General features: G+C 41.9%; 1 protein-coding gene across 2 annotated transcripts; it reads left to right on the forward strand.

Annotated features, from left to right (window-relative positions):
- The first annotated feature begins 756 nt into the window (after window positions 1-756).
- RBM7 (RNA binding motif protein 7) lies at window positions 757-27141 on the forward strand. Of its 2 annotated transcripts, none has more exons than XM_073602459.1 (6): window positions 757-909; window positions 7952-8131; window positions 14622-14784; window positions 15236-15326; window positions 18904-19018; window positions 26389-27141. In XM_073602459.1, exons 2-6 carry the CDS (start codon window positions 8042-8044, stop codon window positions 26689-26691), a joined length of 762 nt encoding a protein of 253 aa, XP_073458560.1. In that variant the 5' UTR covers window positions 757-909; window positions 7952-8041; the 3' UTR covers window positions 26692-27141. The 2 variants fall into 2 exon arrangements, with proteins under 2 accessions (XP_073458560.1, XP_073458561.1); XM_073602460.1 differs by having other exon boundaries at window positions 871-1090.
- Window positions 27142-27790: the final 649 nt, after the last annotated feature.

Raw genomic sequence — 27790 nt, forward strand, 5'->3', positions numbered from 1 at the left:
CTTTTTTTCTATTACAAGGGATGTTTACATTCCTTGTAATAGGAATAAAAGTGACTTTGAAAAAAAAAAAAAAATGTAAAAATAAAAAATAAAAGGTAAAATAAATAAGAACTTTTTTTTTTTTTAAATGTGCCCCGTCCCGTCGAGCTTGCTTGCAAAAGCGAACGCATACGTGAGTAGCGCCCGCATACGAAAACAGTGTTCAAACCACACATGTGAGGTATCACCGCGATCGGTAGAGTGAGAGCAATAATTTTAGCCCTAGACCTCCTCTGTAACTCAAAACATGCAACCTGTAGAATGTTTTAAACATCGCCTATGGAGATTTTTAACATCTCCATAGGCGACTAACATATAAACCCAACCAACTAACATATAAATAGACTGTTTACAAAGTATTCCTTGAAAAAACTTTAGAAGTATTGTCCATCTCACCACCCCCTGCCCACTCCAAGGTCTTTAACAATCCTATTGTCTATATAGTGTATACTTAAAGAAAATGCAGTGAGCCAGTAAAGTGTTTGGGTTGGGTATAAAGAAAAGGAGAGGGAGAGAGGGAGAGAGGGAGAGAGGGAGAGAGGGAGAGAGGGAGAGAGGGAGAGAGGGAGAGAGGGAGAGAGAGGTTTCCACTGTATTGTGCTTTGTGTTTACACCATAACATCCCTTCCACCCCCCTTGTTACTTCCGGTTTCCATTGAACAATCTCCTCCCACCCCGTGCAGTACAAGTATATGATTCCTGAGCAGTCAGACGTCACAGAAGCGTGGACCAATCCGGGAAATCACAAACAGAGACCAATAGAAGCTGGGTGACGGGGAATTCCTTGAAGTCTGATTGGTTGGGTTTTGGGTAGTTTCCGGTAAGCTGACCAATCTTCCTCGCCGCGTTCCGGTGTGGCTTAGAAGGAAGGTAAGTGTCTGTGCTGTGCTCAGTGGTCTGAGTTGTAGCGGCACACACGGGTGAGATAACGGAGACACCGAGCCCCGGTCATAGCAGAGTATTCCCCCAATACAGCTGGAGGAGGGAAGGCCGAGCTCCTGACGGTCTATTCCCGGCTCTTCTATCACTTCCCTGCTCCTCCATCCTGTAGGTAGGTAGACTGTGTATAGCAGTGGTAGTGAGCCTGATTATAATAGGGGCCCCTGATAGTGCTGGGTGGAGGTGATTGTATGGTGGATGGACGTATTGCACGTCTTCTGTGCTGGGTTGCCAACCGCCAGTAAATTTACTGACAGTTTGTAAAAAGCAACAATTTTTTTTTTTTTACAACTGCTAGTAAATATCGGGGCTGATTATTTCATGTTGTGTTAACTTTAAGTGTAAATCAAGCAAATTACTTTGTTGTAGGTATTGTCAGTGTTTCCATATCATGTTTATACTGTTCAGATATTCACTGTGTTAGTTTTCAATAGGAGTTCTGTAATTTATCAGGTTGCCAGCCCAAAAATTTGTGCTCCGCCAGTAAATTTCCATGTTTTGTCAGTAAGAAAAATGCTGCATGAGGTTGGCAGTCCTGTTTCTGTGTGTTTTTCATGCTCAGATCACGCCTTTTTATTTCCGGAGCACACAGAAAACGTGCATTTTAGAACTGGACTGTAAAAGCTCATTGCATTAATAATGGTACCCTGGGCTCAGGTAGTCGCTGTGTTTTGTTGGAAAATGTGCTGCGAAAAAATACACCACGTTCTGCTCCAAAAAAAAAAAGTGTTGGCGCTTCTTTGGTGCCCGTAAGGTTAGTCTATTCAAGTGAATTGGTTGCCCTATGTGTGATGAGCAGGAATCCATTAAAAAAAAAAAAAAAAACTCAGAAAAGGAGCAAGCTTCTGAAGATGTGATAAAAGCACACAGGTGTGAACCTGACGTTGGTGCATTTAGTTTCTGTTGTGTTTTTGCCATGTAACACAATACAGACTGGAGTCATTGGTGTCAGGGAGCACAGTAATCACCCACAGCATTGATCTCTATGGTAACAACCCCTCCGCCAACATTGGGGCTCAGTAGCAGTGCTGTTTAACCCCTTCTAACCCACTAATGGTTAGTGGCCTGTCTCCTCTTTCCAACACATTGGTGGTCAGTGTTTGTTAACCCCCCAAACCTTCCTATTGCAGTGGTGATTAGTGACGCCCCCTTCCCAGGGATCGGTGCTACTGTTTAATCACATCTTGTGCTTTTTCCTTCTTATGGGACTTTACAGGCAACCAAACCAACAAGAAACCATAATTGGTTTAAAATGTCATCTTTAATACAATTTCATTAAAATGACGCTTTTCTTTTGTTGAGAGAGACATCAACAGCCACATTGGCTTATAAAAACATATCGCAAACATGTACAAATTGAGGTATTGCACCCCAAATTTTCCTGAATCATGGAGCTTTACTATTCCGCAGATTGCTTGTTTTAGTGCATCATTCATCCAACGCGTTTCAAGATTGTTAACTAGAGGTCGACCGATATGGGTTTTTCTCTGGCCGATGCCGATATTTAGAAATCGCGGTGGCCGATATATTTGGCCGATTTTTTTTTTTTTTTTTTTTTCCTTTCTTTTTTCCCTTCATCTCATAAAATCTAACAGTTAGACCCCTTTCACACTGGGGCGTTTTTCAGGCACTTTTGGGCTAAAAATAGCGCCTGTAAAACGGCTCCCCTGCAGTCTCAGTGTGAGATCCCGAGTGCTTTCACACTGAGGCGATGCGCTGGCAGGATGTAAAAAAAAGTCCTGCAAACGGCATCTTTGGAGCGGTGTATACCGCTGCTCCACCACTCCTGCCCATTGAAATGAATGCGCACCGCTGCCGAAGCGCCTGCAAAGCGTTTTGGCAGCGGCGCTTCAGGGGCGCATTTAACCCCTTCCTCGGCCGCTAGCTGGGTTATAAGCGCCCCGCTAGCAGCCGAATAGCGCCTCTAAAATGACGGTAAAGCGCCGCTAAAACTAGCAGCGTTTTACCATCAACGCATGCCCGCTCCAGTGTGAAAGCAGCCTTAAGTAATACAGAAATTTTTTTTTCATTTAAACATTAAACAAAACAAACCTTCAATCAGTTCACTTGTATGTATAATTTAATAAAAAAAAAAAAAAAACTATCTTAAATAATAAATACACAAAAACAGGTAATCAAAACTTTTGGACGAAAAAAAATGGGCTAACTTTACTGCTTAGGTTTTTTTTTTTTTAATTCATTACTGTATTTTTTTTTTTTTTTAATTGCGTTTGAAAGACCGCTGCGCAAATACCGTGTGACATAAAATATTGCAACAATCACCATTTTATTCCCTAGGGTCTCTGCTAAAAAAATATATATAATGTTTGGGGGTTCTAAGTGATTTTCTAGCAGAAAATACAGGATTTTTACTTGTAAGCAACAAGTGTCAGAAAAGATTTAGTCTTTAAATGGTTAAACTGAGAACTCCTACACACGGAGTTCAGTCTATTGATAAAAAGAACCTGAAAGATACAATGTATCTTCTTATCAGACTTGGCAGGCTGCCCAAAGGAGGAGAGAGAATCCTCTCCACAGATAACCTCAGGAAACTTGCATTGACTTCTATTACAGAAGTCATTTGCAAGTCACGGCTGAAGTTATAATCGGCCTTTTTTATCAGCACAATCGGCCGATGCCGATTAAGTAAAAAACGCCAAATATCGGCCGATATATCGGTCGACCTCTATTGTTAACTAATCTCTTCCTCGGGGGGGGGGATATAGAGATGGCACTCTGAAATATGACCACCAGGTATAATAATTTTACTTGGGTCACAAACCTCACAAAATATACCACTGCTTTCTTGATGTGTCAACAGCTTGATTCTCCACTCGGGGTAAAAGGAAACCCCTAGGTAAGATGCCTTCAATGTGTCATTGGCCATACCTTAACAAAAATGGCGTCTTTGGAACTAATGGCGGTTATGTCATGCGTCCATGCACAGTTTGTCGGGACAGCGGGGATCACACAGGTGACGCCATGAGGCTCTCCCTAATAGGGAGTTTCATGGTTTGCTGCCATTATTCCTGGGGGGAGCTATAAATAGGAGATAGATGTTATAAGCCCCCAGAAGCAACATTATTTGAGAAGAAAGACAATGTGAAGGAAAACTGGTGGTGGCAGAAGCTAAGTGTGGGCCTAGTAAGTAATTACCCTGGACCCTTTATTGTGAGCGATTGTTATAATTTTTATAAAAATAAATACTTCTCTTTGGGTTACAAAGACGAGCAGAGAGCAGGTAGCATAAATTGTGGGCAACAATATTCAAATTTAAAGAAATGCCATGCTTAAATGTCCATAAAAGCAAAGAAGACATCCATCAATCCTAAGAAGCACCTGATATACCGATCGGGTGCCTCTCAGGATTGATGGATGTTTTCTTTGCTTTTATGGACATTTAAGTGCTGCATTTCTTCACTTTAAATTATGATTTTAGGTCTTTTTTGCTTTTGGGTCTGGTGGGTTTTTTTTTTTGTTTTTTTTTGTTTTATTTCTGTTTTTGCTACTGCTTTTAAGATAGGACCTAGCTATGTAAATGTTGTTTTATAAGGTACCGGTATAATATACAGTGGCTTGCGAACGTATTCGGCCCCCTTGAACTTTTCAACCTTTTGCCACATTTCAGGCTTCAGACATAAAGATATAAAATTTTTATTTTTTGTGAAGAATCACCAAGTGGGACACAATTGTGAAGTGGAACGAAATCTTTTGGATTTTTGAAACTTTTTTAACTAATAAAAAAATGAAAAGTGGGGCGTGCAAAATTATTCGGCCCCCTTGCGTTAATACTTTGAAGAGCCACCTTTTGCTGTGATTACAGCTGCAAGTCGCTTGGGGTATGTCTCTATCAGTTTTGCACATCGAGAGACTGAAATTCTTGCCCATTCTTCCTTGCAAAACAGCTCGAGCTCAGTGAGGTTGGATGGAGAGCGTTTGTGAACAGCAGTTTTCAGCTCTTTCCACAGATTCTCGATTGGATTCAGGTCTGGACTTTGACTTGGCCATTCTAACACCTGGATACGTTTATTTGTGAACCATTCCTTTGTAGATTTTGCTGTATGTTTGGGATCATTGTCTTGTTGGAAGATAAATCTCCGTCCCAGTTTCAGGTCTTTTGCAGACTCCCAACAGGTTTTCATCCAGAATGGTCCTGTATTTGGCTGCATCCATCTTCCCCTCAATTTTAACCATCTTCCCTGTCCCTGCTGAAGAAAAGCAGGCCCAAACCATGATGCTGCCACCACCATGTTTGACAGTGGGGATGGTGTGATGAGCTGTGTTGCTTTTACGCCAAACATATAGTTTTGCATTGTGGCCAAAAAGTTCGATTTTGGTTTCATCGGACCAGAGCACCTTCTTCCACATGTATGGTGTGTCTCCCAGGTGGCTTGTGGCAAACTTTAGACGAGACTTTTTATGGATATCTTCTTGCCACTCTTCCATAAAGGCCAGATTTGTGCAGTGTACGACTGATTGTTGTCCTATGGACAGACTCTCCCACCTTAGCTGTAGTTCTCTGCAGTTCATCCAGAGTGATCATGGGCCTCTTGGCTGCATCTCTGATCAGTCTTCTCCTTGTCTGAGCTGAAAGTTTAGAGGGACAGCCAGGTCTTGGTAGATTTGCAGTGGTCTGATACTCCTTCCATTTCAAAATGATCGCTTGCACAGTGCTCCTTGGGATGTTTAAAGCTTAGGAAATCTTTTTGTATCCAAATCCGGCTTTAAACTTCTCCACAACAGTATTACGGACCTGCCTGGTGTGTTCCTTGGTCTTCATGATGCTCTCTGCGCTTTCAACAGAACCCTGAGACTATCACAGAGCAGGTGCATTTATACAGAGACTTGATTACACACAGGTGGATTCTATTTATCACCATCAGTCATTTAGGACAACATTGGATCATTCAGAGATCCTCGCTGAACTTCTGGAGTGAGTTTGCTGCCCTGAAAGTAAAGGGGCCGAATAATTTTGCACGCACCACTTTTCAGTTTTTTAATTGCTAAAAAAGTTTAAAATAGCCAATAGATTTCGTTCCACTTCACAATTGTGTCCCACTTGTTGGTGATTCTTCACAAAAAATAAAAATTTTATATCTTTATGTTTGAAGCCTGAAATGTGGCAAAAGGTTGAAAAGTTCAAGGGGGCCGAATACTTTCGCAAGCCACTGTATATGTTAGCCCCTTCCATGAAGACCAGTGATTCCCTCCCCCCCGAGTAAAGCTTAGAAAAACATATACCAAAAATTCCAAATGTGCAACATACACTGCTCAGGTTACATAGAGTAAGATTATGATGAGTTTATAGACCAGTGATCTTTGCATGGGATTACCCCCTACCCTGAGTGGAGAGTCAAGTTGTTGACCTACCAAGAAAGCATTGGTATGTTTTGTGATGGTTGCAAGTAGAACCAAGTAAAATTATTATATCTGGTGGTCCTATTTCAGAGTGGCATCTCTATCTCTGAGTAAGAGATTGTTTAACTGAATCTTGAAACACGGCTGTATGATGTACTAAAACAAGCAATCTGCGGAATATTAAAGCTCCAAAATTAATGCAAATTTGGGAGTATCACCTCAATTTGTACACGTTTTGATATGTTTTTATAAGCCAATGTGGCTGTTGGTGTCTTCAACAAAAGAAAACTGTAATTTTAATGACATTATATTAATGATGACATTTTGGTTTGGTTGCCTGTAAAGTACAAGATGAGAATGAGATTATATTAGGGATGATGGCAATCATCAGTTTTAAATTTTTTAATCCCCTTCTCACCCCCAACTGGTGATCAGTGCTACCCTGTTTCCCCGAAAATAAGACCTAGCGTGATTGTCGGTGATGGCTGCAATATAAGCCCTACCCCCCAAATAAGCCCAAGTCCTTGTAGGTCTTATTTTCAGGGTAGGGCTTATTTTTGGGGAAACAGGGTAGGGCTTATTTGGGGGGTAGGGCTTATATTGCAGCCATCACCAACAGTCATGCTAGGTCTTATTTTCAGGGAAACAGGGTAGTACAAAAATGTAATATTGCAGCTTATGTAAGATATGATGGCAGCATTAGTTTTCCTTGTTTTAGTCTTTCCCTCTCTGTTTACCTGGTGCTCTTGTCATTGACACACCACCTGCATTAGAGTGCCCCCACTCTGGATAAACGATCACAGGGGGTCCTTTGGACAGCAGCATTGTCAGTCTTGGGAGAGGGGAGTGTTAAATGTACTAGCAGATTTAGATTCACTTACAAATTGAAGTCAAACTCCAGCTTACCTTTTTTAAGTAGTTACAGCAAACAGTTTTTTTCCTTTTGGTATAAAGGTTTTTACGCAAAAGATCTGACCATTGTAAGAGCCCCTATCAGTGTTAGACAGGCCAATCACGGTATGGATTTGCAACCATGGGTTGCAGAAAATAAATTTGCATGATTCTGCCATCAACAGAGACAGTGCTGATAGGGGAATCCTTCCTGCTCAGCAATTGTCTGCTACCCCCGGGGGGAAAGCAATCCTCGCCAGGAGAAGACATTGATTATCGCTAGAGGCTATAGCGGCTGCTAGCGATAATCGCAAGAGAATCCAGCAGGCTGGTTGTTCCCAAGCTGATCCTTTTTTTTTTTTTTTTTTTTTTTTTTTTTTTTAATGGCTGGCTTAAGACATGATGGATGAATTTCGATCAGTGTGTCGTTGTCCCTGTTTGACAGAAGTGTATTGTTTGATCACCTTCTGTTGAATGGCAGATCCCACTGTCAGAATATAATGTCCCAGCTGGGGGGAGTCCTCCACCTCTCTTGGACATGGCGAGCTTTAGAGTCACTGGGGGAAAGTAAAATGGACTGCAAAATGAGGTGAACCTGCATTGAAAGGCAAATACGTGTTTTTATACATGCATTGCTAACTGTACTTTTTATTCAAGTTTTGAGTAAAGTTCCTCTTTATTGTAATAACGTCATTGCATGCTGCTTTTATCTCCATCCTGACAGCTACGGAGCATCAAAAAATTCCCACCGCTTCCTGTCCTCTCATTGGGTCGCCAAGTTACAGGCAGCAACTCTTGTGGTTCCACTGTAAAGATGGGTGGTGAACAAGCTGACCGGACCTTGTTTGTGGGGAACTTGCATCCAAAGGCTACAGAGGAGTTACTGTTTGAGCTATTTTTACAGGTCAGTAACCCATGTCTGTTATTTTCTATATTCCTTTGGTAAAGTATGTGTGAAAGTTACATGAATGTGGAGGATAACAGTCTGCAATTGGTGGGAGAATACTGATGGAATCAGTGGGGTATTTTTGTCAGGGCTTACAATCATTTCAGGTTTTTCCCTACATGTAGTAATGTGAATTCTGTGTTTGGGGCATAGGTGACCTAACTGTTGGCAAAAATGGACAACAATGCAATTGGTTTTATATTGACATTTAAAATTCACATGTTTGTTGTTTTAAACTGAAAATATGTCATACTTCTCCTCCTCTTGGGGGAGGGGTCCCCCTGCCTGCAATTCTGGCTTGTTCTATCTTTGCCATCCCCACGAGTGCAACCGTAGGAAGCTGCTTCCCATGGCGGCACTCGTGCCTGCTCAATCCCGAGCCAAGCTGTTTGTCTATTCAGGCACACAGTCTGGCTCAGCCCCGCTCTCTGAGCCAGGAGTAGATCTGCTGCAGATATGCAAAGCGCTGGACCGAGATCAGGTTCAGGTGAGTATTTATGGGGGGCTGGGGAGGGAGCCACTATTGAAAGGTTTACTTTTTTTTTTTTTTAAACCTTTAATGCAGAGAATGCATTAAGGGAAAAACATTTTACCTTTTTTTAAAGTGGTTGTACAACCTCTTTTACCTACAGGTAAGCCTATATTAAGGCTTACCTGTAGGTGCTTGAAACATCTCCTAAACCTCCACGATTTTGGAGATATTTACTAAAATGTAGGGCTGAAACAACTAATCGATTCATCGACAACTAATCGATTATGAAATTAATCGATTACTATTTTAATAATCGATTAATCGGCCAGTAACATAATGGGGTAAAAAAAACTAAAATGAGCCCTTTATAGTACAAAAAGAGCAAATAATCGCTACTCTAAATATTACTTTCACAGTTCTACAGTAACAAATTAACCCCTTACAGTAATGATTATCTGCTTTTTTTTTTTTTTTTTTTTTTTTTTTTTTTTTTTTTTTTTTTTTCTTCTATAAAAGGGCTAATTTTAGTCTAACCCCATTATGTTACTAAACGCCTTAGACCTGGTTCACATCTATGTGTTTTTTGGTGCTTTTTGCAGAAACGCGCTACAGTTTATTTACATGGTTTCCTATGGGACACGTTCACATCTATGCGTTTTTCAGCCACTGCGTATTTGGAAAGGGTCAGGGACTTTTTTTTTTTAACGCAAAACGGTGCTTTTTTGGTTCAATATACTGCAATGGAGAAGCTGCAAAAAAGCATGTAATGCGTTTTTTCAGCAATTTCTGTCTTTTAACCTACCCAACAACAAATTCGCCAAAAAAAAATGCAAAAAGGCAAATTGCAGCAAAATCACGAGTGCAAAAATCAAAACACACAAGAAAAGCACCACAGAAACGGATCAAAAGCAAACTGCATAGGTGTGTACCGAGCCTTATGCTGGCCACACGGATCCATTTTCATACGAGAATATTCAGACAAAAAATCTTTGTACATTCGCTGAATTAAAGAATGTTTGAAATTTTCACTTGTTTTTAATATTCTGTTTTTAAAACGAATGTAATTTCTGAACGAAAACCACTTACACTGTCTGAAAATTGCGTTTGACCAAGAAGTTTTCTATTTCCAAATTTTCCCATCACTGTGGTTGAAAATGAACGTCGATTTGACCCCACTAACGATTAGGAAATCGACCGAACATTCTTAAAATTAACTTTTTTTTTTTTTTTTAATTTTTTTTTTTTTTTTTTTTTTGTTTGTTTTTGTTAATAAAAAAAAAAAAAATTGATCTCTGAGTCTGATATTTACCCTTTTAATAGTATATACAGTATATCTCTTCTGTCTGTTATGCTCAGAGTGGATTAGATATTTTGCTTCCTAACCATATAGTTGGTTATTTTTACCACAGCATAGAGATATTTAAGAATAAATTGCCTTTTTTTTAAACTTTACATATTAATTAAATTATACACCACACTTTTTTAGTTAAGTTAAGTTATTAACCGATTAATCGAAACAATCGGCCAACTAATCGATTATGAAAATAATCGTTAGTTGCAGCCCTACTAAAATGACAAGTGTCGTGCCGCTTCCAATAGAGGTCATGCCATGATTGGCGGCTCCTGCGCGCATACGACATCGGCCAGGCACAGAGCCTGAGTTCGCAGCCCCGGAAGGAAGAGGGGCGAAGATGGAATCTCCCTGCTCGTGGGGTCAACGGCGACAGCGCGGGCTTCGGTGTCAGGTAAGTGACACATAATGGGCTACTATGCGATGCATAGTAGCTCATTATGCTTTACCTTTGCAGGGAAATAAAGAGGAAGTAAAACTCACCAGGGTTTACTTCCTCTTTAAAGGGGTTGTAAAGTCATAAGGTTTTTTTTTTTTTTTTTTATCTTAAAGCAATAAAGTATAACTAAAGGCAAAACTCTTTCTTTTTAGTTTTGAATAGAGCAGAGAGGGATTAGAACACCTGCCATATTTTTTTTTTTTTTTTTTTTTTTTTTTTTTTTTTAATAGCCGTCTGTGCCCCCGTTGGAGAGATTCACCCTCTCTATCTATCCTTTTTTACCATTATCAGTGAAAGTAAATGAAAATCAATGTTTGGGATGTCCTCAGAAAAGTAATAGAGGGGAAATCTTCCAATGGGGACACTAGTTCTGGGGGGTCCCCAAGGATTTCCCTTGATTTACAGAGATTTCCTGTTTGGCTAATGGGACAGGAAGTGAAGGGAAATCTCTGAAATGGGACACAGATGGCGAAAAAAAAAAATCTTCCCTTGCTCTATTCAAAATGGGGTGGTGGGGATAAGTTTTTGCCCATATTTCTACTTTAAGATAAAAAAGCCTGCATGCAGCAACTCTTCTCGAACACCCCCCCAAATATTTACCTGAGCCGCCATTTGCTCCCGCTGCTGTCAGTCAGGAGAGAGGGGGCAGGGCCGAGTCACAGCTCACCATGTCTTAATGAATACACAGAGCTGCAGCTCGGCTGCCCCCATAGGGGGGCGAAATTTCGTACCTGTAGTGTCACTACTGGCTGCCTCCTCCTAATTTTAATTTCCTATGTCCACCGCGCTCCGGCCGCCATGTTCAGTGTCCAGCGCCCTGTGATTGGGTGTATGAGGGTCATGTGGGGCTGTTCTGTCCGCGATTGCTCCTGAAGTCCCGCCTCCACACATGACCCTCATGCGCCCAATCACAGTGCGCCGGGAAACACTGAAAATGGCGGCTGGAGCACGGGGGAGACAAGCACTGGTAAGTGTGAGCCGCCGGGGCAGCTGCCTCCTCCTCCTCACCGATGCAGGACAAGAAGGCGAGGAATGGATGGACAAGGAGTAGAGAGAGAGAGAGAGAGGGGTATAGTGGTCACTATTGTGGTCAGTATAGTGTTTTATGGACCGTATAGTATAGTGTAGTAGACAGTATGGTGTAGTGTGTAATGGTCAGTAAAGGAATCTGGTTGGTCAGTGTTGAAATCAAGTAGGTTAGTGTAGTTGTCAGTACTATTGTATTTGAAGGGACTTGGGAAGTGCTAAAAGTCCGCAGGTTAGGAGGCGCAAATTACTTGCCTTGCCCCGGGTGCTGACAACCCACGCTACGCCACTGCCCCCAAGGACATCATTTCCGGCAACTGTGGCAATGTGCTCTGCGTCATGAAACCCACACAGAGCAACCTCCAGGATGGATATGCATCCACAATGAGTGATCCTCCTGTATAAACCGGATTGGGGCCAAACCAACTGTAAGGGACTACTGTGAAAATGGTGATATAACTGTTCTAGTACATATGTGTAATATGCCCCAATGTTCACAGTTGGAGTGGAATGAAGTGCAATTAAGAGAGTGATAAGAGAATACAGCCCAACTACCTGGAACTGACACGTGAAAGAGATAAAGAGAAAGGCAATGTGCCCGAGTCGAGCATTGTAAACCAAAAGTAGGATGAGTAAAACAAAAACTAACGGATCGTGTAAACTGGGATAACTACCTGATACAGAAACGCGAGCGTGATAATAGCAAGCAGTGCATAATGTCCAGTGTAGAGCGAAAACCGGCAGAAGGAATGGGCCACCTGGACATAATGCCTATATAGGCGCAGCAACAGAACATCTACCAACGTCATGCAAGCTTACAATCTGGGAGGGAGGCGCCATCACCTAGGGGAGCGATCGCAGGTGGCCGGCGCCACGCCTTGGGCGCAAGCTTTCTGTATCTATTACACAAAGTGTCGTACCAGTGCAATAGAGCCGCCCTGCCGCAGTAGATCTGTGGCGGGCGGTTGTTAAGTGGTTAAGCCTTGGTTCACACCAGTGCAGGTTTGAAATCGTGTTACTTCTGAGCAATTTCAAAGCTGCAGATTGGTGTGATTTCATTGCAACTTCATTTAACAGAAGTCATTGCAAGTCGCAATGAAATTGCAGAAAAGTGCAGGAACCTTTTTCAAAGTCGCTGTGACCTTGGCAACATTTGAATGGTTCCGTTGACAAAAATAGGGTGGGACTTGTCATGCGACTTTTAAATTGTCATGGCAAATCGCTTATTGATGTGAACGAAGGCTTACAACCGATTTTAATGTTTAAATGTTTTTCTTTTCCTGTTTTGCATTGTAAACAGCACTGTAAAGCAATCCTTTATCCTTTTAATCCTTCTCTAGCTTCTAAATGAATGGACACTTGTTTGCTTAAAGCAGTAGAATAAAAATGGTGTATATGTTAGGAGATATTATTTTTTTACCTAGTAGTTTTATTATAAGCTTACCTGTAGGTAAAAATCACAAAGTGGACTTTACTACCATTCTAAATAGCTATGAATACACGTTCAAGAGATGGACAAAATAGAGACATCTATTATATTCCAGTTTATTGTTGCTATCGATGCCTTTAAAGGATTACTGTGTATAGTTGTCCTTTTATGGTAGAGCTTGCACTCCAGGCAAGGTCCACTTAGTGTTGACTGACCCCCCCTCTCTAAAATGCAAAAAAAAAATTGGAGCTCCTCACCATGGCTTAAGTGCGAAATCTAGGTGACACAAATATGCTACCCACAATACTGCCAGTCCTGCCACACATTATCATTTATAGACCAAGTCTGCTTTGCAGATCCATATTTAGGGTTGTACATGAAACATGGCCACATTTCCCAGTCCCCCATACTCCAATGACCATGTGATCTGTAGTGTTCATAGAGCTGCTTACATAACCACAGTGGGGAGGGAGAGGTTCAGGAGCTCACTCAGGACAATACAAAGGGCCAGAAAAGTACAATAAAATGAGGAACCATGTTTGTCAGGGACTCTCCCACCTCATTGGTTGAGACAGTGGGTGCTATTGGCTCCCGCTGCTGTCAATCAAAGCCTATGAGGGAAGAGGGGGTGGGGCAGAGCCACGGCTCTGTGTCTGAACGGACTCGCAGAGCTTTGGCTCGGGTGCACCCATAGCAAGATGCTTGCTGTGGGGGTACTCTGCAGAAGGGAGAAGCCAGGTCCTCTTGAGGGACTTGAAGAGGAGGATCCGGGCTGCTCTGTGTAAAACCACTACACCGAGCAGGTAAGTATGACATGTTTGTTATTTTTAAAAAATAAATAAAAAAACAAGACTGTAATATCACTTAAAATTAAAATGTATATATGTATGTGCGAATTGGACAGTGCAGATCAGAGAGGGATCGCTGTGACCAATCACACAAAATGTAAATGTCTGCAGAACATGTACTATGTCATCTAGTACCAGTGTGATCGAGCTCCAGTGTCCTATTCACCAGCCATACCATTGGAATCTAGTACCAATATCCTGATCACCAGGCAGTATCAGTGAAATCGGCCAGAACCACTATCCTAATTGCCAGCCAGTACCAGTGTAATCAGATAATAATGTCCACCTCGTGCTTTTCGTTGATGGAAGACATAGTAAAGTTTTTATGAATATAGGAGGGGGCATAAAGGGCATGCATAGTAGGCACTCTTGAGTGCTTACCACAGGTCCAGTGGCTGTATTGACCCCCCCACCTGCCAGCACCAAAAAATTACCTCCTGTGTGTGAATGGGGCGGTGGAGTTAGAGGACAGAAGCCAACAGCACAAGGGGCATTTCTCATTACATGTGAGTACCATCCCTTGTGTTGATTTAAAAAAAAATGCCTATATCTTTCAGTCTAAATCTCTATTTTTTACCAAAGAAATGTAGCAGAATATGTTTTGGCCAAATATATGAAGAAAGATTCATTTGCCATGCTTTGCAATGAAGAATAAGGGAAAACAGGTTTTTTGGACTATTTCCTTTCTATAGCAAATAATATACCAGTGGTGATTACATACCACCAAAAGAAAGCCCTGTTTCATAAAATGAATTTGCGTTACAGTGCTGAAAACTTGAAAATGGCCTGAACAGGAACTGGGTTCAATATGCCAACCCTCAAGTAGTTAAAGAAGTCTTATCTTTTTTGATTAACTTATTTTTTTTCCTTTTTTTAAATGCAGGCTGGCCCAACAGTTAATGTAAAAATTCCAAAGGACAAGGATGGCAAGACAAAACTGTTTGCTTTTGTGAATTTTAAACATGAGGAATCTGTTCCTTATGGAATGAGTCTATTAAATGGAATCAAGCTTTTTGGAAGACCACTCAAACTTCAGTACAGATCAGGTAACTGATCATTTTAAAATGATCTCTAACACTGCAACGGCTGCAGTTTCTGTGAACTGAGAAATTTAATTTTAACTTGTAGTATACACTGCCATTCAACACATTCACTGCCCATTTTTTTTCCCCTGGAATTAGTGACCGCTTCTGTGATTAAATACTGCATTGCTATGTGGCTTGTGAATCAACTGCCCCTATTGCATACTGTGAGAAGCACTAATGTTGTATCTGACCAGGACTTTGAAAGGATTACTGCTGCTAGTGAGAAGAGCAAATGATCTGCTCCTACACTGCTTGTGTATGGGGGTTTTGGGTATTACCCTATAGTTAGTTGTGGAAAAGGGTGTTGGTGCAGAGCGGTTGGATGAGATGGTGTGGAAGGCAGCATATGTATAGTAAAATTGTCACATTTGTTTGCATTTTTTACATTTTATGTTTTTAAATTTGTTTCTAGGAAGCACTCATGTTTCTCAAGATACAAATTATGGAGCTCAGTCACCACAAGGAAATGCTGCTGGAAATGGTCAAGCATCAAATGGTAGCAGGTACAAAATCTTGAATTCATTTCTTGTAAGGAAAAAGCATAGCCTGTTCTTAGTGAGCACATATTTTCGGTTTTGCATTCTATTCAAATATTTTTGCTTTTTATATATTTGTTGGTTATCCTGCATTTTTGTTCTGCCCGTAAAGACACTGTCACCATACCCCATTCAGGGTCCCCCCCACCCATATACTCGCCTAAAAGTGATCCGGGGGGGGGGGGGGGGGGGGTGTTTTTTTTGTTTTTTTTGTTTTTTTTTTATGGTCATGAAACAGTTCTCAAGACCAAGTACTTGACTTCAGAGGAATGTAGTCACTTGCTGTGACTCTCTTCATAATGACTTTTCAGCAGAGAGGCTGCGCTTCTCTGGTTATTGGCTCTTGAGATCAAACACAGAAGGGGTGGGGGGGGGGGTTGAGAGGTTTTTGAAACAATAAAGCATTAATAAGACTTAAAGTTCATAATCGTATAAATAAAATGATGGAAAAGATCAGCAACACCGCTCTTCAGGAATGTACAGCCCATATGCTATATTGTGTGCTGTCCAGGTCACATGGCTCAATATAGAACTTTTGCCCAAAGAATCTTGTCCAGCATTATGCAAATGTTTTAAATTTACCACTACAGATTTGTTCCAAGGCAATAACATAACTTAAGGCTGGTATACACTGGCCACATATTGGCCGCTTCAACAGGAACCAGCCAATATTCATCCAGTGTGTACAGCAGCCTGTCCATCAGAAGCTCGATTAATGTCTGGCTTCTGTGAAATGGCCATGCTGGAAAATCAGCAGCTGACTGGCATCCGATCAGCATTTGCAGCCAATGATCGCTAATCGGTGTGTCCTGGCATAGATGGGGGTCCCCCTGTCAGAACACAATAGTGCAGCGGAGGACATCGATGTACTAAGATCACTTGTGTTAGTATAGTGATCTGTCAGTTTTTTTGGTTGGTGTGTGGGTTTTTTTTTTCTTCTGCCCACTGCATTGAATGGGGGGAAAAAAACTTTGTGTGTACCAGGCATTACATTGAAGTTAATTTTTTTGGACCTAGTATGTGGTCTGTCCTTACAGTGGGTCGCTTTCCTTGTGTGCTGCTTATGAGAATTCATTCTTGCCACTGCACTTCTACAAGTGCTGTTAATTTAGACCTTTTAGAAGGCACCTTCTGGTTTTTGCAGTTACCTCTGTTTGTTTGTCTTTAAACTAGTCTTGGCATTTCTCCAAGTGTAGCTCCACTATTGTTAATAAAAACAAATCCCCCTCTGGGTGATCAATGCTTTTTGCAAGGTTTTTAACAAACTTTGTGGCAGATTCCTACCTGTTTCTCTTCTGAAGGAATCACTTTGTTAGATCATGTCTTGTGCAAGACGGATTTGCTTTATAAGCATATGTGATTAACCCTTATGGAGTGTCTACCCAAAAAATTCAATTTTTTTTTTGTTGCAGCAGATGCATAAAACCTAAATTGTATCTTCGTGCAGACTTCTCCCAAGCAGAAAATTACATTTTTGAGGCATTCTGTATGTACACCATCTGTGTGCAGAATGCCTCCAGGTTGCCATTATGCACTGAATTTTATAGAACATTGCAGTGACTGCAGTTTGAAAAGTAAAGATAATTTTTATCACCATTAAATTACAATATGGCTTGTGTAGCAAATGTATATGCTATATTTTTATTTGCTTTATTTATTTTTTCTTCACAAAAGTGGAATTACCCTTTTAAGCTCCAATCCATCTGCATACTAAGCCCACACTCTGTCATTCCATTGCAAAATATCAGAACTTTTGTAAGCAGTTAAGTAGTAACGCCTCTAACATGTTACATTGGAGTGAAGGGATCAGGGTTTAAACTTTAAAGGATAAGTTCATTTAAAAAAATAAAATAAAAATAATAGCATTTTACAGCAGGTAAAAAATGAGGTGTTTTTTTTGTTTCTGGAGCCTGTAAAGCATTGCACCAGCAATCAGATCTGTCAGGTGTATCGGTTTACTCGTACAAGGAAGCCAATACATTCTGATGGGAAGAAAGAATGAACTACCATGGTGCTCCACAGCACCATGGTAGTTCATTGAAAATTACAAGCCAACAGCAGCAAAAGTTTTCCTGGACCTTGTATTTGTCCATTCACAGAGGACTAAGAATGAGTGGCTGAGCGAGCCTCATTCGGCCATGGGATTTTTTTTTTTTTTTTAAACGTCTGACCTCTAGCAGGTGGGGGATGGAGAAGATCCCCCTCTAGTGGTCCGATCAGGAATCGGGGGAGGCGCGGAGGCCAGTCCATTAATAACATGTTACACCCTGAGTATGGGTGTGACATGTTGTTAAAGGTCAACCTATCCTTTAATTTAGAGAGGTTGAGACTGTGTGCAGCCAAAGAGCTCCACAGGAATCCGTTTGAATCCCAACACAGTTGTCTCACTTCGGCACAGTTATTTGGGCCAGGCATGCCAAACTTTTATTTTTATTTGCGGCCATTGGTAGATTTTTGTACACTTAAATTCTGTAAAGCCTAGAGCTTTTTCCAGTTGGCTTCGCTCTCATCACAAAACTTTGCTGAATGTGTCAAGTACAACTAAAGGCTCCTGTATGACAGTCTAAATAAGTACTATATCAGTTGCTGTATGATGCACAAGCCTCAAAAAGGAAACCAAAAACATACCTTTTTACCTTCCCTTACTGAGCCAAATCCTCCTTTGTTTATCACATGCTGTCCCTCCTAGACACTACAGCTTATAGAGGGAGGGATTCCCCCAACTCAGACAGTGCTGTCAATCCAGGAGACAGTGGACAGGGCTAGGTGTGTCTGGGTGCTACAGGTCTGTGTGAATAAGCAGTCACAATGTTGATAAAGTGGGACTTTGCAGAGGGCTAAGAAAATGAAGTGCAGATGCAGGTGAATAAGTAAGTTCTGCAGCACACTTTCTTTAATGAGAGGCCATAGTTCTAGTTTCAAGAAACGCTTTATTGACCCTTTTAGGTAAAATGTAAATATAATAAAAATTATATTTACTGACTGTTTATATTATTGGTGGTGGTGGGGAGAGGAAAGTTTGGTTATCTGATTTGGAGGAGGTTAAGGAGAAAAACATTCTGAAGGTATAAGGGTTTGGAAATGATTGGAGGGGTGGTTTAGATGAAAAAGTCATACAAAAGAGGTAAATGAGAGTGGAGAGTTTGATAAAGGAAAATCTAATTGGGAGACTGTTGGGGAATGAGAAGAGCACATTACTGCTCTTTGTGCAGAGAGATGTTGGAGTAAATGGGAGTAGAAGGTGGTTGGTGTTGGTCCCCTATTGGAGTGAGTAACCCAAAACTGGAGAATTGTTTAAACTGAGATCCTGTATCCCATGCCAGCCTACTGGTAGCCCTGTTCTTCCTGCAATATCTCTTCACCAGTTAATGTAATGCTTCTGTATCGTAGCTTTATTTTTGGAGCGAATATCTTTTTATGAACAGTCAATTTTATTTTTAAACATTGGCTATTTTATATATTCAAGAGGTCTGGTATTTCTTATAAGTGTGTATACATTTACTATATCATGTGTTATCCCAACTAACATGCAGTTTATTTTTAGTTATCCCAGACAGGATTTTAATGAGGACTTGATGAAATACAGCGATTTGTCACCCACTGCAAACTACCAGAGGTCCTACTCTTCTCCTCCAGATAATCTACAAAGACAAGCAATGGTAAAGCTTACCGTTTTCAGCACAGTTTCTCTTTCCCATTGAGGCTAATGCCCTAAAGTGTTTGTTTTTATTTTTGCAACTGAGAGATTCTGCCTTGTAGCAAGTTCTCATCCATCCTTTAGCTCTAATGGCGAATCGGATCACATTGTAATAAGATTTATGTGCAATGCCCTGATCATCCCTTCCTTGTGCCTCTTTCCACCAACCCCCTGCTGCTCTCCTTCCAAGAAACCTGGCTCTGGCCCTACCTGTCCCCTGAGATCTTGCACTCTCCTGCAAGTTGCTTGGAGGTGGAGAGGCTGTGGGAGACTGGTTTCTGCGCTTGAATCCCACCGCTGTTATGCTGTGATGTCTGGCTACTTTGCATGGTCATGTTACAGAGCTTAGAAACACTCAGATTTAGAAACATGTCTCCAATTGCTATGCTCCCTTACTGTACAGACTAACCTCCCCCCTCCTTCACTTCCTGATATTGCTGCCAACTTTCCTGGATGATTTATAGGAGCTCACCCTGCCCACATAGTTGGATATGCAGCCCCGAAGGTATACATTTTGTTAAAAGCATCGCTGCAGCAATATTGCTTTTTTTTTTTTTTTTTTTTTGTTTTCATTCCCCCATCCCCCCTCCAATTCGCCTAACCCTGCCCTCTTACTTTGTCAGTGCACCCCCCCCCCCCCCCAAACTTCTGCACAGCACTTGCAGCCTCCCTTCTCTTACCACCCACTGATGCTGTGCTTTCCTTTTTCTCTGCACCTGTGCTGTTGCACCCCTACTTTCAGAATCCACTATACCTGAAGCCCTGTTTATCTCAACACCTACTACAACACCCCCCAACCACTTTTTTCCCCCCTTCTCTCACCAGCCACTATGCAACATCTGCCTTCTCTCCGCACCCACCATGCCTGCAGCTTTGTTATTTTATACTGTGCTTTCAGCCTCCCTTATCTTGGCATCTATCACACCTGCAGCCCTCTTCTTTCATCACACATTGTGCCTGCAATCTCCCTTCCTTCCACCCAATCTCTCACCCAGTGTCTGCATGCACACACCCCATCCACTTCTATCATCTAACCTTCAAACCGCCCCCCTTGCTGTCACCACCACCATCTAATTAACAAAAACCAGCTTCGTATCCCGCCCACACTCAACACTACACCAGCACACCCCCTGTTCTCAGCACTGTTCCTAAACCTACCTTTGACCGCTGCGCCTATGCAAGATTCTCACCTCCCTTACTCTATCATCGCCCATGGCACCCCGTTCCCCTTACCAGTGCACTGCGTCTCTACGCCTTTACCCAGTCCTGCTTTCAGTATCCTCCTCTTACCACGGTGCCTTCATTCCTCCCTTCACTAATGCATCTTCTCTACTACCACCTCACCTGTAGAATCATTTCGCCTCATGCCTCCACCTTCTCACCACTGCAGATGCACATCCCCCTTCAGCACTACACCCCGCCTTCACCACGCTGGCCTTTTTTCCCATCAAACTGAAACCACCCTAACTTTAAACAGAATGGGCATACTTTTCTGCTAGCATTAATAATAAACGCAGACAGGCACTATGGTAATTTATATACCTATCTATAAATCTGCAATGTGACAAACTTGTATTTACTGCTATTTATGTCACTGGAGTTGGAGAGGTGGATGGATGACCTCAGGATCTCCATTTAACCAATCAAAGGAAACCTGATGCATATGTTGGTAAAGGTAATAATTCGTTTGGACCAGCTTGGTTCAGACGAACTATTTTAAAGTGACAAAAAAGCTGGCGTTTTAACTGGCTGGTAGTATTGCTCATTAATGTAGGCATTTAAATGGCAATCTAGGCATTCTTGATTTGCATCCCAGGGGACACTCATAAAAAGTGACAGAAAATTTTCCCTTATCGTCTTTCAGGACAGCACTTGAGAGAGTGACTCCTCCCCTTGCAAACAGGAAACACCTCTTCCACCAAACTTTAAAAGGAGGCTCCTTTCCACACATTGTCAGTTTTTGTGTTTCCTCCGGAGGGAAAACTTCGTGGGGAAGTCAGGGCTCTCAGGTGCTGTCCTGGGAGCTCAGGTTTCCTGTGTGTGGGTTTTTTTTTTTTTTCACCAAATACTTTTACCTCATGAGAGCTGTTCCTCCTATTCTACAGCTGATGAAGGTGCTGCTGGCTGGGCTCCCTCTCCCTCTTTACTGGGCTCAGGGTGAGTCCGACTGTTGTGGGCATCGCTCCTAGGCGGTGGCCGTTTACTGTATTTTTTTCTCAGGTCCACCGCCTGTTGCTTATTGCGCCGCCGCCATCTTGGGGATGGCAGCGGGGCTCCATCCGCCGGAAGTGAGGCGTCTGGAAAAGGGGCGGTGCCCACAGAACAGGCGTGCGGCGTAATTTCCGCCAGAAATCGCAGAGGGAAAGGGGAGGAATGGGGCTGGTGCTTATTTAGCGGTTCCGGACTGGCGCTATTGGAGCCTGGAACCGGCGTTTTAGCCACACAACACAGCAAGCACTCCTCAATGGAATCGATGGCGGCAGCGAGTGGGACAGGCACCAGCAAGGCCCAGGTAAGGGGCAGTTGTATACTGTCCTCCTTGTACTGTGGGGTCTCTCTCTCTCTATCCCTCTCCCCCCCGGTGGCAGGGGCCTGTCTGGGCACATAAGGCAGTTTAGTTCTTACTGTGCACCTGTGGTGAACATCCTTGGGAATAGGACAGGTTGTCTCACTGGGATGGTTTCTTCTTTTGTCTCATGGCAGGCCAAGAGCTCTGATCCAGTGGCAAAAAGAAAATGCCCTTCATGTAAATCCAAGCTACTTGAAGGATGGAAGAAGACGTTATGTCAAGCCTGTATTGATTTGCTAGTCAAAGAAGAAGCTTCTTCCGCTTGCAGTGACTTGATTGCATCTGTTAAAAAAGAACTTGATGCGACTATTCAATCATTTCGCTCTTCACTAGCAAACCCATCCCTGAGTCAGCCTACTACCTCACAGTCCTCTCAAGGCTCACTTATAGTCCCGGCGGTGGAGACTGAGGCATCTCCTACCCCAGAGGGACATTCCCCCTCTCAATCTGAGGATTCTGATGAGGGGGAGAAAGGAGAAAATTTACCTTCAAAGTTTAAATTGTCTTTAGAACAGGTAGATGGCCTGTTAGAAGCAATCTATACCACACTGGGTCTGGAGGAGGAAAGAAGGGAGTTATCTCTGCTTGATAAAATGTATGCAGGGCTTAGCGAACACAAAAATCGCAATTTCCCAGTGCACTCTATTTCTGAAGTGATTAAGAAAGAGTGGACAGAGCCAGATAGAGAGCCTTTCTTTCCCAAAGCCTTAAAAAGGCGTTTTCCTTTTGATGAAGATCCAGTGGCGGTTTGGAACAAAAACCCCAAACTAGATGCCGCGTTTTCCCAAGTCTCGAGTTCAACAGATCTGGCATTCGAGGACTTGGGGGTGTTGAGAGATCCCATGGATAAAAGGATGGACCAGCTATTAAAAAGGGCTTGGCAATCCATCATGGGAAATCTTAAACCTGCTATGGCGACTACGGTGGTATCCAGGAATATGGAGTTCTGGTTAGAGCAACTTAAGGCCCATATATCAGCAGACTCACCAAAACAAGAAATTTTGGTCTCATTCTCAACCCTGTCTGCCGCTGTCGCATTTATATCTGATGCATCAGCGGAATCAATTAAAATGACAGCTAGATCTGCTGCCCTAGCCAACTCAGCCAGAAGGGCTCTGTGGTTGAAAACTTGGCCGGGGGACGCGGCATCCAAAAACAAACTGTGTGGGATACCGTTCCTGGGTGACTTGCTTTTTTGACCTGACTTAGATGCGGTTCTAGATAGAACAGCTGATAAAAAGAAGTCTTTTCCCATCAAAAAGAAAAAGCAGCCAGTTAAACGTTTTTTCGTTCCCAAAGGGCTCAGGAACAAACCAAACCCCAGGAGAAAAGAAAAAATTGGGCATCGCAGAAGGGTAAAGGCAAAGGAAATGTCCTTTTCCATCCTCCTGCAGCCTCCGGTAAAACGCAATGACTTGTGCGTACCAGTGGGGGGAAGGCTTCAAAGTTTCCCCCCCCTTTGGGCCAGCATGACAAGAAGTCTATATATTTTGGACATGCTGTCCCAAGGTTACAGGATAGAGTTTTCGGATCGCCCGCCAGAAAGATTCTTTGTAACAAACCTACCAAGGGATCTAACAAAGGCTCTGGCCATGAAGAACCTTTTAAAGGATCTGAGGCACCAGAGGGTAGTGATACCAGTATCCCCAGAAGAACAGGGTCAGGGTTTCTATTCACACATCTTTCTGATAAGAAAACCATCCGGAAACTTCCGTCTTATTCTCAACCTAAAACCCCTGAACAAGTCCGTCCTATACAAAAAGTTTTGTATGGACTCAATTTTCTCTGTCAGGAACATTCTGACAAAAGATTGTTATATGGCATCAATCGATCTGAGGGATGCTTATCTTCATATTCCTGTAGCACCTCAGTCCCAGAAGTTCCTGAGGTTTGCGGTGAATCTGGGCAAGGAGATTATACATCTTCAGTTCAGGGCCCTTCCCTTCGGCCTGTCGTCAGCTCCTCGTATTTTTACGAAGATAATTCCATATCTGGACGACCTCTTTTTTTGCCCCATCCAGGGAAAAGTTGCAGGAGGATTTGAACATAGCCCGCAGTCATTTGGAGTCACTAGGGTGGATAGTGAATGTTCAAAAATCAAATTTTATCCCAGCTCAGCAAGTACTGTTTCTGGGTTATTTGATAGATTCGGTGGAGCAAAAGATTTTTCTCCCAGAAGAGAAAAAGATCAAGGTCCAAAGGGTAATAACGGCACTACAAAATCAACTGATTTCAGTCCGAAAGGTTATGTCGGCTCTGGGGACATTAACCTCTTCCATGCCAGCCATCCAATGGGCAAGGCTGCATTTCAGGACTCTCCAGAGGTTCCTTCTAAGGACATGGAACCACAGGACAGAGTTCGGATGCAAAAATAAAGATCCATACCAGAGTCAGACGTTCACTTTGGTGGTGGAAAAGTCAGGTGGTACTACAAAGAGGTCTTCCTTGGTCGTTTCCGACCGGAAAAGTGGTCACAACAGACGCCAGTTTACAGGGATGGGGGGCCCACATGGGTCAGACCTTAGCGCAGGGAACATGGTCCCAGTTCGAGGCCCAAAGATCCTCAAATTAGAGAGAGCTGAGGGCGGTTGCTCTAGCATTAGCTTTCTTCTCTCAAGACCTCATAGGTTGCCATGTCCAGATTTTGTCGGACAATGCCACTACAATAGCCTACCTGAACAAACAGGGAGGCACAAGAAGCAGGGCTCTTCACTTACTCTCAGTAGAGATTCTGGAGTGGGCGGAGAACCACTTACTATCTCTATCCGCAGTCCATCTAAAAGGCACATTAAACGAAGTAGCGGATTATCTGAGCAGACAGAAAGTTCAGGAATCAGAGTGGAGTCTTAACAGGAAGGTGTTTGCATTAATCACCAGTGTTTGGGGCCTTCCGCAGGTAGATCTGTTTGCTTCAAAACAAAACTCGCAGCTCCCAAATTTTTTTTTCCCTTCAGAGAGACAATTGCTCTCAGGGGATAGATGCTCTGGCACATCCGTGGGATTTTCACCTAGGGTATGCTTTTCCTCCATTCAGGTTAATCCCTCTAGTGTTGAGAAAAATTTTGAGAGAGAGTATCAATAATTCTGATTACTCCATATTGGCCAAAGAGAGCTTGGTTTTCCACAATTCTTCAGTTGGCAATCAAACCATGTTGGCATCTTCCGCTCAGTCAGGATCTGTTGATTCAGGGGCCAGTGCATCATCCAGATGTAGGTAGATTAAATCTCACTGCCTGGTATCTGAGGAGCAGTTAATGAGAAGCAAAGGCTTTTCAGAACGTTTAACTTCTATGTTGCTTTCCAGTAGGAAAAAGGTAACCAGGGATATTTACGCCAAAGTCTGGAAAGTCTATGTTGCCTTCTGTCATTCTGAACATAGGAAGGTAAAAGATCTAGTTTCAGTACTGGAGTTTTTGCAAAAAGGTGCAGACAAGAATCTGGCGGTCAGCACTCTTAAGGTGCAGGTGGCCGCCTTGGGAGTTTATCTGGAGAGATCCTTATCTTCAGAAACTCTGATCATGAGATTTTTCAAAGCACTTTCCAGGTCTAGACCGGTCCCGGTGAGGCGTTTCCCAAATTGGGATCTCTCGGTGGTTCTGCAAGCTCTGGCAAAAGAACCATTTGAGCCTTTACAGGCCATATCCCTAAAGAATTTAACTTTGAAGACTATTTTTCTGGTCGCAATTACTTCAGCAAGAAGGATTAGTGAACTGCACGCCCTATCAGTAAAAGAGCCTTTTTTTTGTCAGTTTTTCCTGATAGAGTTGTCCTTAAAGTAGATCCGGGGTTTTTGCCAAAAGTGGCAAGCTTTAGTAACAGGTCTCAGGAGATTACTCTACCAACCTTTTCTGCTAACCCTTCGGGTGCAAAGGAAGAGCAGTTTCACAATTTAGACGTAAGACGTATCCTATTACATTATTTGGAAGTAACAGGAGGGTTTAGAGTTTCAGATTCATTATTTGTTCTTTGTTCTGGAAACAAAAAAGGCCAACAAGCATCGAAGGCATCATTGGCTAGATGGCTTAAGACCGCTATTTCTGCCTATTCTCAAATGGGTTTATCTTCCCCGCTGGGAATTAGGGCTCATTCAGCGAGAGCTCAGGCCACTACATGGGCAGAAAGAGCTGGTGCCACCCCAGATCAGATTTGTAAGGCGGCTACATGGTCAAGCTATTCAACGTTTGTCCGTCATTACAGACTGGATCTCCTATCAGCAGGGGATCAGGCTTTTGGCAGAAAGGTTCTGCGGGCTGTGGTCCCTCCCTGGGGGGGGGGGGGGGGTTAAGTCCTCTATTATCCTCTCAAGTGCTGTCCTGAAAGACGATAAGGGAAAATTCAAGTTAGACTTACCGGTAACTTGTTTTCCTTGAGTCTTTCAGGACAGCAGCATCCCGATTTTATATATATATATATATATATATATATATATATATATATATATATATATATATATATATATATATATATATATATATATATATATATATATATATATATATATATATATATATATATATATATATATATATATATATATATATATATATAAAATCGGGATGCTGCTGTCCTGAAAGACTCAAGGAAAACAAGTTACCGGTAAGTCTAACTTGAATTTTCCATAATGGGGACACATAGAGCAAAAAAAAATCTAATTTGACTGTTCCACATTTTATAGCCCAGTAGATTCTGGTTTAAAATAACATTGTTTTAAAGTGTTGTTGTTTTTTTTTTTTTTTTTTTGTTTTTTTGTTTTTCCCCCCAAGATGAACAACTTTTATAAGCAGGAGCCTAGCTGGTACAGTCCGAACAGTAGCCATTCTACTCCACAGCGATATGATTCTCCCACTGGACACTTAAGAGGCTCAAGGAACCATCCTTATGAAAATTACAACCGAGATATGCATAGCAGAGTGGGTCAGGAAGACCCTCATTATCGAAGCCATGGTCCGGAAGATCCTCATTATCGAAGCCATGGTCAGGAGGAGCACCATTATCGAAGCCGGGGTCAGGAGAGGCTAAGTCCATATCCAAGGAAAGATTCCAGGTGGGGTCCACCTCACCATTGAACTGTCTCTGTATCTTATTCTTCCCTTCTTCTTACAGTATATGAAAAGAGATTGTAGTACTAATTTGTATCTTCAAACAAACCTGTAATAATATTGGCTAGCAAAATATTTATTTAGCCTAGGTAGATCGTTTAAGGCTTGCTTTGTTTTTATTATATATTTTTATTCTTTTTAATTTGTGGGGGTTTTCACTTTTAATTTTATTATTGAAGCAAAATGACAAGCACATAAGTCATAATCTGACTTCCTATAAAACATTGGTTTTACTAAACCGAGTAGTGTACATTCTGAGCAACAAATGTAGCTGAATTGCGAAGATTAGGAGTCCCATTCATTCTTGTTGGAGGAAGTGCCAGCATCTTTAAGCGTTTTTTATTTTATTTTTATTTTTTTTTATACAGCTAGAGAATTTTACTTCCTTTTTTTTTTTTTTTTTTTTTTTTTTTTTTTGCCCCTCCAAACTTTATAGGAAGGTACATGTATTTACCATTTGGTGTTAAGTTGGGTACACACTTGCAGTTCTTTTCCTTCAACCAGTGGGTTGAATGGAAGAAGGGGGGAGGTAGACAAATCTCTGCATCAACAGGGATGTTGATGCAGCGAATTTCTCCTGATGAGAAATTGTATTCTGACATGGGTCCCTCCTCCACCAGAATGCAGGATTTCCAATATGTCTGTCAGACAGCTGTACACAGGCCAAAAATCATCTGGTTCAGCAGGGACCAGGTTACAGCTGTCTGAATAAATTACATTTAACAACTTCTTTAGTATCCTGCAGAAAAGACAATTACAATCCCACTTATTACTAACAGCTATAGCATCATTCTGCACATTGCGTCATTGTAATTTATTAGGGACAAACTGCTTTGTAGAAAGCACCATATGATGTTGGATGGGTATAACTATTTTTATGTGATACTTTTTATAATCTGTGAGTAATGTTTCTTTTAGAATTGTGGGTTTTGTTTTATCACAATGTTTTTATCAATTTTTAAACTTGTAAAAAGAGGTTAAATACTTTAAAATTTCACAAATTTTGATTAGCATGTCCATCTGATGTTTAAATAGCAGAATATATTAATGTGCATTTTGCATTACA

The sequence above is a fragment of the Aquarana catesbeiana genome, linkage group LG10, assembly GCF_042186555.1.
Source record: "Aquarana catesbeiana isolate 2022-GZ linkage group LG10, ASM4218655v1, whole genome shotgun sequence".
Lineage (NCBI taxonomy): Eukaryota > Metazoa > Chordata > Amphibia > Anura > Ranidae > Aquarana > Aquarana catesbeiana.